A 14,544-nucleotide genomic window follows, 5' to 3' on the forward strand; every position below is an offset into this window, starting at 1 on the left:
TAATAATTAGCAAATACCCTTTAATTTTCATAAATGTATCTCAAATTGTCTTTTATTACAGCCAAGAGACAAATGATGATCCGATAAAAGCATTTTAATAGTCGACTATCTGTATGTAGCTATACAAAAGTGCTTCTGTTCTAAATAACACTATCATATTCATACTCTTTCCCTTTGTCTCAACTGAATATGTTTTTTTCTATACTAATCTCCCAGCAACAATGTGTATTAGTGTTAATGGAGCCTTCATCAGACCTTAGTGACAACCACATCATTGCTATTAAATTGTATTTTACAAGGCCTAAATCAAAATCTGTACATAAACACTGTGAGGTGAGTGCTCCCGAAGTCAGCCTCTGGAGGGCGCACTCACAATATTTACAGTTCAGCCCGTATGTACACAAGTTTCTCCTGAGGGGGGCTTCATTCAGATAGAAACTTAGAAAAATACTCCAGAATAAAGCTGTCATAAGAAAGTGGGAGCTATTAATTTGCATAAATACATTTGGAAGGCCATTTCAGGCTAAGGCTTTTTTTTTTTCTTTAAATCAATGCAACACGTATACGTGAGTTACTTGTCTTTTTTCATCCAGTCGTTAGCTTGTTGTAGGCGTTCCCGTGGCTCCTGTTGGTCAATTATCACAAAGTGCTTTCAAAACAGTGTTTCAATCGTGTCTGCGGTCACTCTTGTAGCTGAAGGAGAAAAACAACCGTGAAATATTACATCACTCATACAGTTACAAGATACATAGAATGAATATGATGGCCAATAAGGTTGTTGTGCCTTACTTGTCTCGGGTAGTGCTATTCCCTTGGAATATTGTTGTGGTCCGATTGCATCTGCGGCAGTGAGACCTGGCTCCGTCCTAGCTGCACAAACAGTCCGATCTTGTGGAAAACTGATGCTGGCTTGTGAAGGCTTCCTGGCTACTGGTGGTGGGACCCGGTCAGATTTCACCCCGCCGCTTGGAAAAGGAGCAGTATTCATTTGTTCAGAAAAACGCACAATCTCAGGCGCTAAACTTTGCTTCACACCAGCTTGCTCTTCATCCGAAGAGGCAGCACCGGTGTCAATAACAGCCCGTTTGGAGCTCCTGGAGAAGATGAAGCTTGCAGTCGAAGCTGGGATCCTCTGTGTGTCGAGTGCTTCAGATGATTTGAGCGACGACATCCCTGGTTCGCTGGAACAGTGGTATGACGGTCTCATCCCCAACCGGCATGGAAACCCTTCTCTTGAGGACATAGCTGCAGTTTTGATCCGAATCGCCTCTTGCAATCGCATGGAAGGGGTGCTTGGCGTCCCGTATGTTTTCACCAACTGAGGGGGAGATTTTAGTGATTTGCGGGTGGGCTTTTGTGGAGTGTTTTGCTGGCCTTCGCTTTGGGCTCGACAAACCTCTTGCACCAGAGCGCCCTTATTTGTTGTCTTGTCCTCAGACAGTGCTTCTGCACCATCCTCACTCGTATTAACTGTACGTAGGCGGACCATCTGAAGTAAAGACGGGGTGACTAGAGGTATGTTGGCATCCTCTTTGGGAATTGGTGCACTTTTGTGGCGAGCTATAAGCTCCTTGCCCCTGTTTTCTCTGTGTGCAGTGCTGGGTGGTCTTCTAAAGGAAACTCCCGTGGTAAGGTTCTCCATTGGTAAAGAGGGTGTAACCAGAGTGGGGAGTTGCGAAGTAATGGGAGGTTCAGAAGCAGAGTGACTTTCAATCTCAAGAGAGTATCGCTTTAGAAAACTGCTTGAAGTTTTTGAACATACTATCGGTTGGATTTCCGCTGGGGTGATGGAATGAGATGATGGATTTTGTAAAGCAGGTGAAAAGGTTTGCAATGGTCCATTGGAAGCATCTGCGTCTGTGTTGTCACAGACTACAGTTTGATGCAAAACTGGATCTGGTAGTGAAGTTGTCTCTGATTCACTTGAGTCCTTAATTCCTTTTACAAATTCCTCTAAAGGTGGAACTGGTGTGTCTGAAGCAGCCATCTCTGTGGCACAACTCTGTGGCACATTGTCTGGCATGTCAGGTGGAGGCGGAAGAGGGAAGTCTAACTCATCTCCGCCTTCGAAAACAGAATCTCCCTCTAAAGGAGGCGGAGGAGGTGGCCAAGATGATTCTACAACACGGCTCTCTCCCTGTTCTCGTTCAAACTCAACCGGTGATGTTGATAAGGAGGTGACGGGTGACTTTCTTGAGAGAGGAGGCGTAGGCTGGTAAGCAGGTGGAGGAGAAGGTGGTGGTGAACTTTTATCAGTATTTTGGTTCTCTACAAAATTTGCTGGTATTGACGCAACTTCAATTGTGTCCACCTTGTCCTCGGTCTCATCGACAGAGGTTGTAGTCGTGGTAATGTTGCAACTTTTAGTTTGTTGTCCCTCTGTCAACACCGCGTCTTTGAACACCTTGTCTTCTCTCCATAGTGGTTTTTTCATAACAGGGGGTGGTTCTTTTTTTGTGGAAATATCGCAACCTGCAGAGTCATTGATTGTTAGGGTACAGCTCTCTTGTTCTTCTGGTGTTTCAATCATGGCTTTAGCCAAAGATGCTCCTTCTTCTGCATCTGGACATTCTGTACTTTTTGCATCACGTTGGGCATCCACAGGAATGGAGCATAACAATCTCTCAGACTTTGAATTAATTTGTGAGATTACTGGATTGTCTTTTATTTGTTTTTCAAAACAAAACTCACTGGTTTCTGTTTGGCTTCCTTCATGTTTAATTGTGCTCTCCTTTGTCTTTGTTGAGTCCGTTAATACTTTGGTGACTTGGGGGCTCAGACCACACAGGAGCGCAAAAGTGTGACTGTTCTGAGCCCATGTTTCAGGAGGAGGAGGACATGGTGCTTTGACCTTGGGAGGGGGTGGGAGATTCCACAGCTCTTTGGCTTCCATTCTCAAATGTGAAGTGAGTTCTTTTGTAGAAGCTGGGGGAAATGTAGGAGTACAAGAATTGGAAACATCGGAATTAACAGGCTCGGATGTACCAGATGACAGGGAGGTAAGCGACGAGGAGGGAGAGGCTGAGGATGACGCCCGAGAAACGGATCTCTCAGGCTTAACTGGTGTCATCTTGTGTTTGTCTGTAGGTTTTGAGGCGATCTCCTTTGGGGAAAGTGTTGGGGTGCAACTTTGACTGGAGTAGCCGCTGGAAGGCGATATGGTCCGTTCAAATTTCTCACCTTCTGTGGGAGTTTTCTGTTGGAAAGTGGGATTGAGTTCTGCGACCGACCCTCCTACCTTTCTTGCTTCACCAGCTGAAGCCTGGGTCACACTTGAAGTATGGCAGTTGTCTTCTGCAGGGTTTGATACAGGAGTCAGGAGAATGCTTGTTTCCGCAATGACTAATCGTAATTCCTCCTTTGCTGCTATAGCACTTGATAGTGCTTGAGAAACAGAAACATTTGCATCTTTGCTATCCGCTTGAGCTTTAAAAGTAGTCTGGAACTTGTTGATATGAAGAGAGTTTGATCTTCGTGGAGGTGCTGGGGGTAGCTTGTTCTTGATAATTGAGAGACTTCGAGTGGAATTACGTTTGATCTTTGCATCATCGCCACTGGCACATAGCACGACAGGCTCCGAATCTTTGCTCGTTTCTATATTTTCAATATTAGTCATGCAGTTTGCTGGGCTGGTGAGCTCTTGGTCCCCTGGAGCATCCACACAACCTTCCTGAAGATTGAGATCCACTTTTTGTGTGGTGCCATCCGTTGTTGAGTTGTTACAGGAATTGTCTGTGTGGGTACCATCCCCGCCAGATTTTCTGGAGAGAAAAGGGCTAGCTGATGAGCCCACAGAAGCCAGGCTGCTTTTGCTAACTGTGTGAACACTGCCACAATAGTTGACACCGTTTCCTCTTTGACTGCCGCGGTCAATCTCAATCACTTCAATCGAGGCTGGCAGCACCGCATTTGGGATGATTGTAGATAAATAAGTAGCCTGAGGGGATACAGACATGACGGGACCCTATGGGAAAGAAATGGAGTGTTCATTTGATAGAACTGGGAGATTATACACAATATTGTTCTGCTCTTTTCTGACCTGGGCTTCCAAGAGGAAGCTACTCAAAGGATTGAAGGAAGTAAAGGTAGTCATTCCAGGTACTGCCACAGACTTTGGTCTGATGACAGATGACCGATAGTGATGGATTCCAAACCCCTGGTGTTTGAAGTGTTCATCTGTCTTGTGCTCTTCCTCAAGATGTGATCTGATCTGCTCTTGATTATCAGATACCTGCTTTGTTGATATATATATAAAAAGAGTTTTTCAAGTAAAAAAAAAAAAAACCAACAGGTTTACTGAGTGGAACTTACTTCCAGGTCTGACAGGTGCACCTTTGCTCCTTCCTTGGTCATCACTGGAGTCCCTCGATCAACACTTGGAATGATGAAAACACCCGGTTGGCTGTCGTGATTGTGTAACTGAGTAGAAACAACCTGCTGGAAGGTAGAACCTCTGTGCAATGCTGGGAATTGGACAGGTGAGTTTCAATGACATGTCTAACACAGAAATAGCCAATTTTGTATGCTCTTGGAGTGCTGATTTACCAAGTTCTTTCTGGACCTGGTTTGGAATACCCATGATGGTAGTCCTTCTGTTTCTCTTCTTGTTCTTTTCAAACCTTTTCACTGGATAAAGTGGCTTGAATGTAGAACCTGTCAGAGATAGTCCAGAAAAGAAATATCAACTGTTTTTCTGGAATGACAAACACAACATTTTGTTTTCTTTCCTAGGTATGAACAGTGATTACCTTGGCGAGTGAGCACCGGTCTGGTTGACGCAGAAGAATTTCTTGTGGAATCAGTAATCCCTGAGTTGGATTTTGTCTCCAGAGAGCCCCCCTCATCTTTGGAGTTTAGATCGTCTTCTGGATGTTCTGTGTCTGACGACTGAAGAACACATACATAAAAATGGATTTAACTCACAAAACAGTAGGTGGACATTTCCCATTTGATTAGGTGCACTTACAGTAAAGCTTTCTTCTTCAGTGAAGTTCTTTCCACTCTCGTGCTCTATGTAAAGCAAATCAATATGGCTGTCTTAACCGGAATCCATTACATGAATTAGACCCAACTATAAATGATACACAATATCGAAGTCCGTTTTGAATACCTTGCTCACCTTCCTGCTGGAGTATTTTCAGGCCCTCCTGAGCCTCTGAGTGCAGGTCCTCCAGGTACTGAGGCCGATTGGCCTCGACGAAAACATTCTCCTGGATGTGTTCTGTGGCTGAGTAGTGCACTGCCAGCTTTTTCTGCTCATCGTTGGCCTTGGTGCCAGCTGTTGAGAAGAGAGGGATCGGTTGTGAAATGGGTCTTTGCTGCCCATGCGTTAAAATCATACTCCGTGGACATTTGTAGAAATGGTGGTCGTTTGCAACATTACGGCCATGACAAATGTTCAAATTTGCTTTATGGACCACAATGTTTCGAGTTTCACTGTTGTCTTCTTCGGAAACCAACTTTAGCACAACAGATGTCCATTGCCAAAACATATCAGCTTTACAGTGAACCCTGTGAGCTTCCCACCTGTTGCAAGTGCGAGGCTACACCTTTACCAGAAGCTGGGCAGATGTTCCGGCCTGGCTCAGGGCTTAGTACGCCGATGCCCGGCTAATCGCGGTATCTGTAATTCTGTGCCAGTCCCAGGGGGATTAGATAATTAAGATTGATCGGACCCCCAGTTAAGGATTCTCCCAAATTCGGATTTGTACAGTCCATTATAGTCGAAACAAGATGGTTCAATTGGTGCTGAATACATTCACATCTTGGTACCTGAAGCTTCTCCTTGCATGACTTGAGGGAATTATTCACATGGGACAATGTCTCCTGTCAGAAAGTCAATACTAGCTATCATCTTTGTTCTATTGTTATCTTCAACACTGTGCCTCTGTCTACCTCAGGTTAGGTAATGTCTTCATGTACAGCAGTTTGTGTCCACACACATTACTACCACAGGTGAGGCGGTTAGATTATGCCAACACAGTCGACTGTTGTATGAAGAAGAAGCCGTCAGGCAGAGAAAAGAAGTTCGTTATACTTCCACAAGACAACATTACAAATGAGACGACGTGGGATTACATGGAGTAAGAGACCCCCTGCCTTTTAAGATTCAGCAGGCTCGCGCAGGAGGTTAGGGGCTTTTGGTTGATTAAGACGACCGCCATTAAAGCCGTTTATCTCATTAGAGAGGACCCCCAAGTTGACGGCAGTTTGTCTGTGTCGGAGGGATTTTTGCGCAGTAGCAGTCGAAGCAACTGAGATTTTGTGTCATCTTTGCATGAAAACAAAGATCTGTCACCGTCATTAAAAACTCAACACTCACCCTTCTTCTTGAAGACTGAAAGCAGGGAGTGGATGCTCTTTCTTAAATAAACCACCATGCCTATGCCGGACTCATGGTGGTTATTAAAAAAAAAAAAAAAATTTGCAAAAGTCCTCCCCTTGAATCTGATGCAAAGTCAAAAAATCTTTTGGACTTCGAAACAATTTCCAAACAGGATTTTGATGATTAAAGAATGGATCACGAACTCGTTCCTCCTTGGTCCGTCCGGCTTGCTGTGGTAGGATGAGCGTACAATAAAACCTGCCCAGCTGCCTTATCCCTGAGTCTGATACCCGGCAACCCCCCCCCCCCCCACCTCCTTGCCTCGCTCCCTCCCTTGCTCTGATTTTCTTCAACTCCCTCTGCCTCTCCTCCATTGCAATGCTTTATAGTCAAATAAAGGACCCCTGCTTACCCCTCAGCTGTCAGTTCGGCTTTCAGACGACATCCCCCCCCCCCCACCCTTGGTATAGAGACACGTGTCTGCATGCATTCACCCATCCCCCACGTTGGGCTGATTATGTAGATGTATATGAATATTTTCAATCCAAAAAGTCATGAGAAAACGTGACCCCCACTTATATTTTAAAATCACAATCAAACGCAAACTGAAATTTGATTTAAAAAAAAATCCTGTAAATACAAACAACTTTCGGCAACTATAATAGAGGTATTGATCTCATAATATTTTGACTTTATTTTTGTGCCAATGCTCTTATTCTATACAGTATTCTCCAAAATCCAGACTTTGTAACTGAATTCTTATCTCATATAATTCAAACTTTTTATTCATTACACTTTTTCCCGCAAAGAATATACTGTAACTACTTTTGCATGTGAAATTCTATGTCATGTCATCAAATTAAAACCTACGACTGGAACATATTATTCTCATAACCTTTTCTCTTAAATTGATGACTTTATTTTTTTGTGTAACACTTGAGTGCTATTACAACATAATTTCCAAAACAACTACTCTAATAACGTGACGATTTCTCCTATGACTTTATTAAAACTGTTGTGAATTTCATCTTGTAAAATTGCAAATTTATTCCAGGAAACTTGCAAAAAAAGTTGTATTATGAATTCGTCCACAAAAGATTGACTCTTTTGTATAATTATTTTATTATTTTTTCAATATCAGAATGTAAAATTACAGTTTTTTGTAAGGGTTTTCCTCATAAAATTACCTATTTTTCCTTTTTACAATTTTACTGACAGTAAGTTACTTTTTAAAATTAATTGTCAACTTGAACTGAATTCTCGCAAAAGTACGTCCCCCCGCGATCACATTGCCACTAACTTCTTGTGAAACAACTATTCTCATAAAAATTCAACTCCCCTTACCCCAAATCTTACAAATTCTTTCTTGTATGAGCTTTTTATTCTCAAAAGTGACATTATACAACTTCTCGCATAGTTGCGTTTTGTAATATTTTGTTTGCTCATCGCTGGGGTCGGTCGGCACATGTTTGTTGCTGTCCCCTCATCGCAGCCTTCAGCCTCATCTGCGGTGTGTCATTATTTCCCTGCTCGGGGGCCAGTTGAGGTCGTGTCCTTGCAGTGACAAAGCAAACGGGTGCGCCTGTATCATTCCCTCGTCTCCTCGTATCACTTTTCCCGCCAGCCGCTGCCAATCTCTCCTTCTTCGCATCTCCTCTCGCCTGGCCTTTTTAGCCCCGTGGCTTTTGAGGTCCTTGTTTGATTTATAAATAGCTTTTAATAGCGTCATCTCACTGCTTTTGTATCCCGACTCACCTCGGGTGATGGCGTCGGGAGGATGACTGTGCAGAAACAAAGCGCAGTGTTTTAGTGATGGGGGGAGGTGGGTGGGGTGGGGTGGGGGGGATTTGTACTAGCTGGAGGGTGGAAGATGTTCACCCAGCATTCAACTCCGGGCTCTGGCAGGTCAACTGGTGACTCTTCTGGCTCGGGGTGAGAGCAGCTTTAAAAATGGGAGTCATGCCAGTGGATTAGGTCCTGCACCTGGCCATCGCTTAACCTGGTACACTTTTTCATCTCAATCCATCTTCCAGTTCAAACCCGACTATTTTCCTTTCCTTTTTGGACTCTTCTCCTTCTTCTTCACAACCTTCCCGTAGCTTTCTTTTTTTCCCACAACTTTTCTGAATGGTGCAGCTTTTCATAATGAAGTCAAGCAAGTTAAAACTCCCCTTTCAATGCGACCCTTATATCAATATTCATTAGAAGGTCTAAAGAAACACCATCTGGTCTTGGGGGACACGGGCAGAGGGGGAGATTTTGCTTCCAAATGCCTTTGATTTGCCAGTCTGCGGCACGGGAGAACAACATCTTGGCGCGTAATCGAAGCGTAACATATGCTAATTTTGAATACCAACCATTATACATGATAAACATACAACACAACACTGGCAATTTATTTATAAGCATTTCGACAAACCGAACAAATTATTTTTACGGCCCTGTTTAACTGCAACTATAAAGATGCCATGAATCACAAACTCGTTTGCACACAGAGTCCAACTAAAGCTTGATAATTTTATAATGCTGAATAGAAATGATTTGCTGTACATCATAAAATATAACAGGGGTTCTCAAAAGTTTTACCACCATAATGACCATAATTAAAAGGCCGTATCGTACTTGGCCAAAGTTCCCATCGCAAACACAGTTGGGGTTTTATTCCCCAACGTTATTTTTATTCTTCTTAATATTATTTTATTACTGTAAACTACTGTAACTGTATTCACTGTTTGAACATTAACACTCAACTTGAATATAGTTGGGGAAAAAAATTCTCTTAATGATTCTATGAAAATGTATTGCACTCAAAAATAAAAAAATGTGACCTGCATAAATGTTTGAAAATTTTTTTTTCAAAGATTAAAGGCAATTGTATTGTACTTAAAACTTAAATAGAACTGAACTATACTTAACAAATACTGTATACTGTACTGGATTTTTTTTTCAAGTTTAATGTTATGCAGTTTGAACATTTATTTTAGTGATTCTTTCACATACCATTAGAAAGGGCCCACTTACCACTTATTGATAACAAAACTTGAAAATCACTCTGCACCATCCATCCATCCATGTTCTTAGCCACTTATCCTCACAAGGGTCACGGGGAGTGGTGGAGGCTATCCTCCCTGTCAACGGGCAGGAGGTGGGATACACCCTGAACTGGTTGCCAGCCATCGAGACAAACAGCCGCACTCACAATCACAGCTAGGGGCAATTTAGAGTGTCCAATTAATGTTGCATGTTTTTTGGGATGTGGGAGGAAACTGGAGTGCCCGCACAGGCGGGTCCGGGATTGAACCCGGGACCTCAAAACTGTGAGGCCAACGCTTTACCAGCTGATCCACCGTGCTGCCCACTCTGCACTAGTACAAAAAATATAAAAAAAAGTGTCTTTACAGTGATAAAGTTCAAAATAAAATCTTAATACAAATGAGTCAAAATGATGACACAAACTAATGAAATGTTCCTCTAGAAGAGGCTAAATTATTCACTTTGAGGAAAATTTGTATACATTATATCGCACACACAAAGAAGACGGTAGAACCGAGTTTGAAGTGATGCTAACGACACGATAGCTGATATAAAATGGGACCCCGAGGCTCTGTTCAGCATCGTCTCCACACTGTCCTCAGCTTGGAGCTCGTGGGAGAAGCCGAGCGGAAAACAAGCCTGCATGCATTTGTGCATGGCGTCGCCATCAGGTAAGAGGCCCGGTGGACCAAGAGAACTCACTGACCGCAGAGTATTCGCTAAAATGTGCTTTTCCGGCCACATTCATTAACATACCCTTAATATTATGCTCATATCTTTGGCAGATAGGATCATGAGGGAGTTGGCACACTTGAAACCGGCGACCTCACAGCAAACATCGGTCGCTTTGCCCGCACGACGACAGCCCACGGCGGTAAACCACAGCTCTGGTGATTCAGCGTAGGCATAAAACATCAAGTCTGCCCCATCACAGGATGTTTACAAACCGGACTTTATTTTTCTGGAGCTGCTGCGAGACTCACACGCTACAACATTGGGTACACCCGCATAGTCCATCAATGTTTGTTGCCGTTTTCTTTCCCTGAACCTGCCCTTGTATCACTGAACCAGAGCAGCGAGTGTAACAAGATACACACAGCCTGTGGGATATTTCCTGTGTGTGTGTGTGTGCAGGCTGGACTGCATCTCTGTTTAATAGTCTGGTGCTCCTTGTAGGAGAGGGCTCATAACTCAAGGTAACCACAGCAGACAGAGAATACAAATGAGGGCGAGAGGGACAAACACAATACTGACACCTGTGTGTGGATGTGTTCTGTTTGTGTGCTACATTGTTTTTTTTTTCTGTGTGATGTGTTATTTGTGTTATTATCCTGCCTGTTGTGCGTCTCTGTGCTGTCTGTTTGTGTTTGTTTCATTGTCTGTTGTGTTTTGTGATGCACTTGCCTTTAATTTGTGTCCGACTGCTGTTTATGTGTTGAGTATTGTGTTGTCTTGCATTGGATTCTTTGTTGTTTGTGCGCGTGTGTTGTGCATCCCTCTGTTATTTCTGATTCATTATGTGTTGGATTGTCTGAGTGTGTCTGTGAGCATTATTTTTGTGTTTGGGTGTTGTATGTTACAGGTTGTTTTTGTTTTGTGCAGCTTGTGTTTGTGTATTATGTGGTTGTGTATGTTTTTTGATATTGTGTGTTTTATGCAAGATGTATACTATGTTTCTGTGTTGTTGTTTGTTCAGTTTGAGTGTTGCATTGGATCTTTTGTATTGTGTGTATGTCTTATGAGTCACAATAATGTAAAAAAGACAAGGAAAGCATCCTAAACTCATTTCAATGTTGGAGTCAGACTTTGGTCAATCCATCATCAACATATCATAGCAGTCACTAGATAAGATGCAGAGCCGCCCCCTGGTGGTCGCGAGCAGCATAGAAGATTATATCAGAGTCCTGGAATCTTAAATGACATGTAAACTCTGATACGGTTCACTGCATTTTTGTGCAGTCGAGTCCCTCAGGCGACCCTGGTCCACTGTCACCGTGTCAAGCGAAGGCCTTCCCCTGAGGAGTTTTCTTACCGCTGCCAAAACAAGTTCCATGTTGCACTCGGGTTATTTATAACAGCACTAATGAGTGGACTCATTTAGGAGCTGATGGGTTAATGACAGACCTTAATCTTTCTGTTTCTCAAGGTCAAGTCAAGTAGGACAAATCTTGCAAACTTGATGCATTTGATTGCAAGGCAGAACGCATTCAAATATTTGAGAACTTGGACTTTTTGCTACGAGCTCGTCACAATATGAATTTTCAACACGTTCCTTGAGTATCACGATATCATCCGAGCTGCGAGCTTTTAAGTTTACGTGTCAGCCGAGTCACGCCGGACGCATTAAAATGGAAGAGACGCGCCCTTGTGTCCGCCGCACTCAGCGTCTCACACGCGTGTGCTGTCTGCCTGCACAAAAATCACAAAATTGAATTTGCGAGGCGTTCAAGCGTTGCGATCGCACCTCTTCCTCATCTCCGTGTCGTCCCTTCGTCTCTACCTAGTCACAACTGTTGCACAAAACTTAATTAAAGGTCACTCTAGTTTTGAGTAATAACAAGATGAACTAATTATAACAATCCTCCAAGGTCTCTAATAACTGTCAACAATCCTCCAAGGTCTCTAATAACTGTCCTCATTTCTGAATTCCCAAGTATCTGTTTTACAGTAAATGTCTAAAAAAAAAAAAAAAAAAACATGGGAATGCATGGAAAAGAAGGCAGCGATGTACTTGTGCATCCGCGTTGCCAAAAGCCGAAGAGCCATCTGCTTGTCACAGATATTCGGCATTCCCGCTGTGACCGCGCCAACATGGCGACAACTTGTCCTGACCTCCTCACTGCAGTGACTGAATGTACGAATTGTTTAACCAAATTCCAGATAATTCCACGGTCCAGAAGATCACTGAACATTTATGAATGGGATCATAGTATTATAGTAGAATGCCCATGTCATTCTGGGGGGATAATATTTTAAGAATAAAATAAAATCTGGTCACTAAAAAAGAACAGTAATATTTTTTTGTCATTCTAATAATGATATACAAAAAATAAACTGTCAACTGTAATGAAAATAAAGTGAAAATTTTACAAAAAAATAGGGATATTGCAAGAATAACTCCATAATATTATCAGAAAATAATAAATTAAAATATAAATAATAATAATAATAATTAAATATTTTTTTCAGTTGTATTGTGATGGAAAATGTAATTTTATGAGAGTAAAGTCAGAATAGTACTGCATGCTTTTATAATGGAAAAAAATATAATGCTGCAAATTCAAGTCCCAGTATTTAAAAAAAAAAGTCATAAAAGTAGTAATTTTATGTAGTTATAAATGTAGAATCGGGATGAAAACCTTGCAAAAATTGTTGATATTGCAAGAAAAAGACCTATTTGGAAAATCACAACAAAAGGAAAACCATCATTATTTTATGAGAATAAAATTGTAATATTAGGAGAGGGGGTAAAAATTCACTCTTAAAAGGCAAAGGTGAGGTGACGCACAGCTCAGTATGGTATGACATCTTAATTCGATTTAGCCTTCGATGCAGGAAGCCAATTATCAGGCCAACACTGGGTCCTTTTATTGGTCAGACAGAGAAACATTCAAGCCGCACGACTGAGCGGCACCGTGGCTTTTAGTACCATTTAGCACGATTAGGGATGGAGCTAAAAGACGTGTCTTGGGACGTGCTACTCCAAATTTTGAGACATGGAATTAATTCAAATGTTTCAAGTCACAGCCCAAATTGCGAGACAATAGCGGAATGGAAACTGACACCGAGTCAGCACTTCCTTTTGTTTTGTCCCCCCCCCACTTTATGCTGCCCCCTTTCGGTCTGGAGTATAAGCAAAAGATAATTTTGGGGCGGATCATTAAATAGAGTGTAAAGAATTAAACGATTTATACATTATGATATAGAGTAATAACACATATTTCATTGTGGATAATAAAAAAAGTCATTGCAACCAAGCTGCTGCAGCATCTATGCTAGTTTTACTAGCCCATATATACCATTTTGCATTGCGTTTTAGCATTAAGCTAGTGGACTGTTTAAACACACAATTTGTGATTCTTTGTTTTGTGTCTACTTTTCCAGAAAAGGTCATGTTTGTTCACGAATCACTGTAAAACATAATGTATGCAGACGTAAGAAGCGACCTTGTTGAAGAGGGCCGCACTCGATGGCCTGAATGAAAACGTCTTGGTTTGATCTGGCTTCATTGTGGTCGACCCCTTTGACAGCAGCCGGCAGTGAATGGGCTCTTCAAAGCCAGCGTCTTAGCCCCGCTTTACACCATTCTAAAGGCTTAGAGTGGAGCCTAACCCTGCGGGGGTGACGGAATATAGAATATCTCAACCGGCAAACAAGACGCCACTATAATGAAAATGACGGCGATATTGCTTCGCAGTCTCCTTCCGCTGAAATCCAACCCGATATTTTTTTTCTTCCTGATGTATTCTCATGAGTACAACCTCCTTATTTGCATTCACCCGGCCTACTTCTGTCTGCAGGTTTCTGCTTTGTGATCCCTAAAGTCACGTTTTTTTTTTTTTTTTTTTACACTCAGTCAATAAGTAAAGCTAGTCGGTGTACGGGTGCTACATTCAAATCAATCTGTCGGATTGGTGGAAGATAAATAACAAGCGAAGAATTCAAGGTCAAGGACATTGCAACAGAAAGTATCAAAGCAATGATTCCATGTTAGTACAATACAGTATTGTCTTCCTCTGTGTGTTTAATGGGGAGTGTGAAGTAGAGCATGTAAACAGGAGCTGGGCTTCATTTGCAATGAAAAGTTGCATGAGTGACCCGGCGTGGGGGGATCGGTGAAAATGGGCGACATCCGGAACCAAAATGGTGGAATTGTCCCTGCGTGAGTGCACCTAAGGTTAAGGTGACCATCTCTCTCGTACACAGGGGCAGCAGGACCTCCGTTTCTTGGATGGAAATGACCTCGACGTGAGCATTCATCAAAAGAGTGGATGTGTTTGCTCAGGTAAAAAAGTTTTGAAAGTTTCTGTGCTCCTACAAATAACAGCGCTGTATCCAAAAAGTCACAGAATTCCTGTTTTTTGTGTGTGTGTTTTTAACCAGGACACATGCAGTCCCAGAGCATCCGATTTCCAAGACTCTGATGCCCATTGACTTCAGTCATGAAAGAGGTGAGTTGAGGAGCT

The 14,544-nt window shown here is 42.4% G+C and overlaps 1 protein-coding gene and 2 long non-coding RNA genes across 8 annotated transcripts in view; 2 read left to right on the forward strand and 1 right to left on the reverse strand.

The window, feature by feature from the left end:
- nhsl3 (NHS like 3) overlaps nt 1–14,544 on the reverse strand; it is a 26,165-nt gene continuing 11,621 nt past the window's right edge. For 2 of the 6 annotated variants that reach the window (XM_061815055.1, XM_061815099.1), the window contains exons 2-9: nt 5,111–5,278; nt 4,967–5,010; nt 4,749–4,887; nt 4,546–4,653; nt 4,312–4,463; nt 4,040–4,234; nt 790–3,964; nt 1–693 (exon numbers count right to left, since the gene is read on the reverse strand). In XM_061815055.1, the coding sequence (XP_061671039.1) occupies nt 653–693; nt 790–3,964; nt 4,040–4,234; nt 4,312–4,463; nt 4,546–4,653; nt 4,749–4,887; nt 4,967–5,010; nt 5,111–5,278 (4,022 nt within the window). In that variant the 3' untranslated portion in view covers nt 1–652. The remainder of the gene's footprint in view (nt 694–789; nt 3,965–4,039; nt 4,235–4,311; nt 4,464–4,545; nt 4,654–4,748; nt 4,888–4,966; nt 5,011–5,110; nt 5,279–14,544) is intronic. The other 4 variants (XM_061815080.1, XM_061815073.1, XM_061815090.1 and 1 more) reach the window with 4 other exon arrangements.
- Nucleotides 9,961–10,311, forward strand: LOC133498399 (uncharacterized). The gene is made up of 3 exons (XR_009794301.1): nt 9,961–10,029; nt 10,144–10,199; nt 10,293–10,311. It is a non-coding gene; the product is annotated as an uncharacterized LOC133498399 (long non-coding RNA).
- LOC133498393 (uncharacterized) overlaps nt 13,936–14,544 on the forward strand; it is a 2,469-nt gene continuing 1,860 nt past the window's right edge. The window contains exons 1-2 of the long non-coding RNA XR_009794299.1: nt 13,936–14,363; nt 14,462–14,529. This is a non-coding gene — a long non-coding RNA (uncharacterized LOC133498393). The remainder of the gene's footprint in view (nt 14,364–14,461; nt 14,530–14,544) is intronic.

This window comes from Syngnathoides biaculeatus, chromosome 1, assembly GCF_019802595.1.
Source record: "Syngnathoides biaculeatus isolate LvHL_M chromosome 1, ASM1980259v1, whole genome shotgun sequence".
Taxonomy (NCBI): domain Eukaryota; kingdom Metazoa; phylum Chordata; class Actinopteri; order Syngnathiformes; family Syngnathidae; genus Syngnathoides; species Syngnathoides biaculeatus.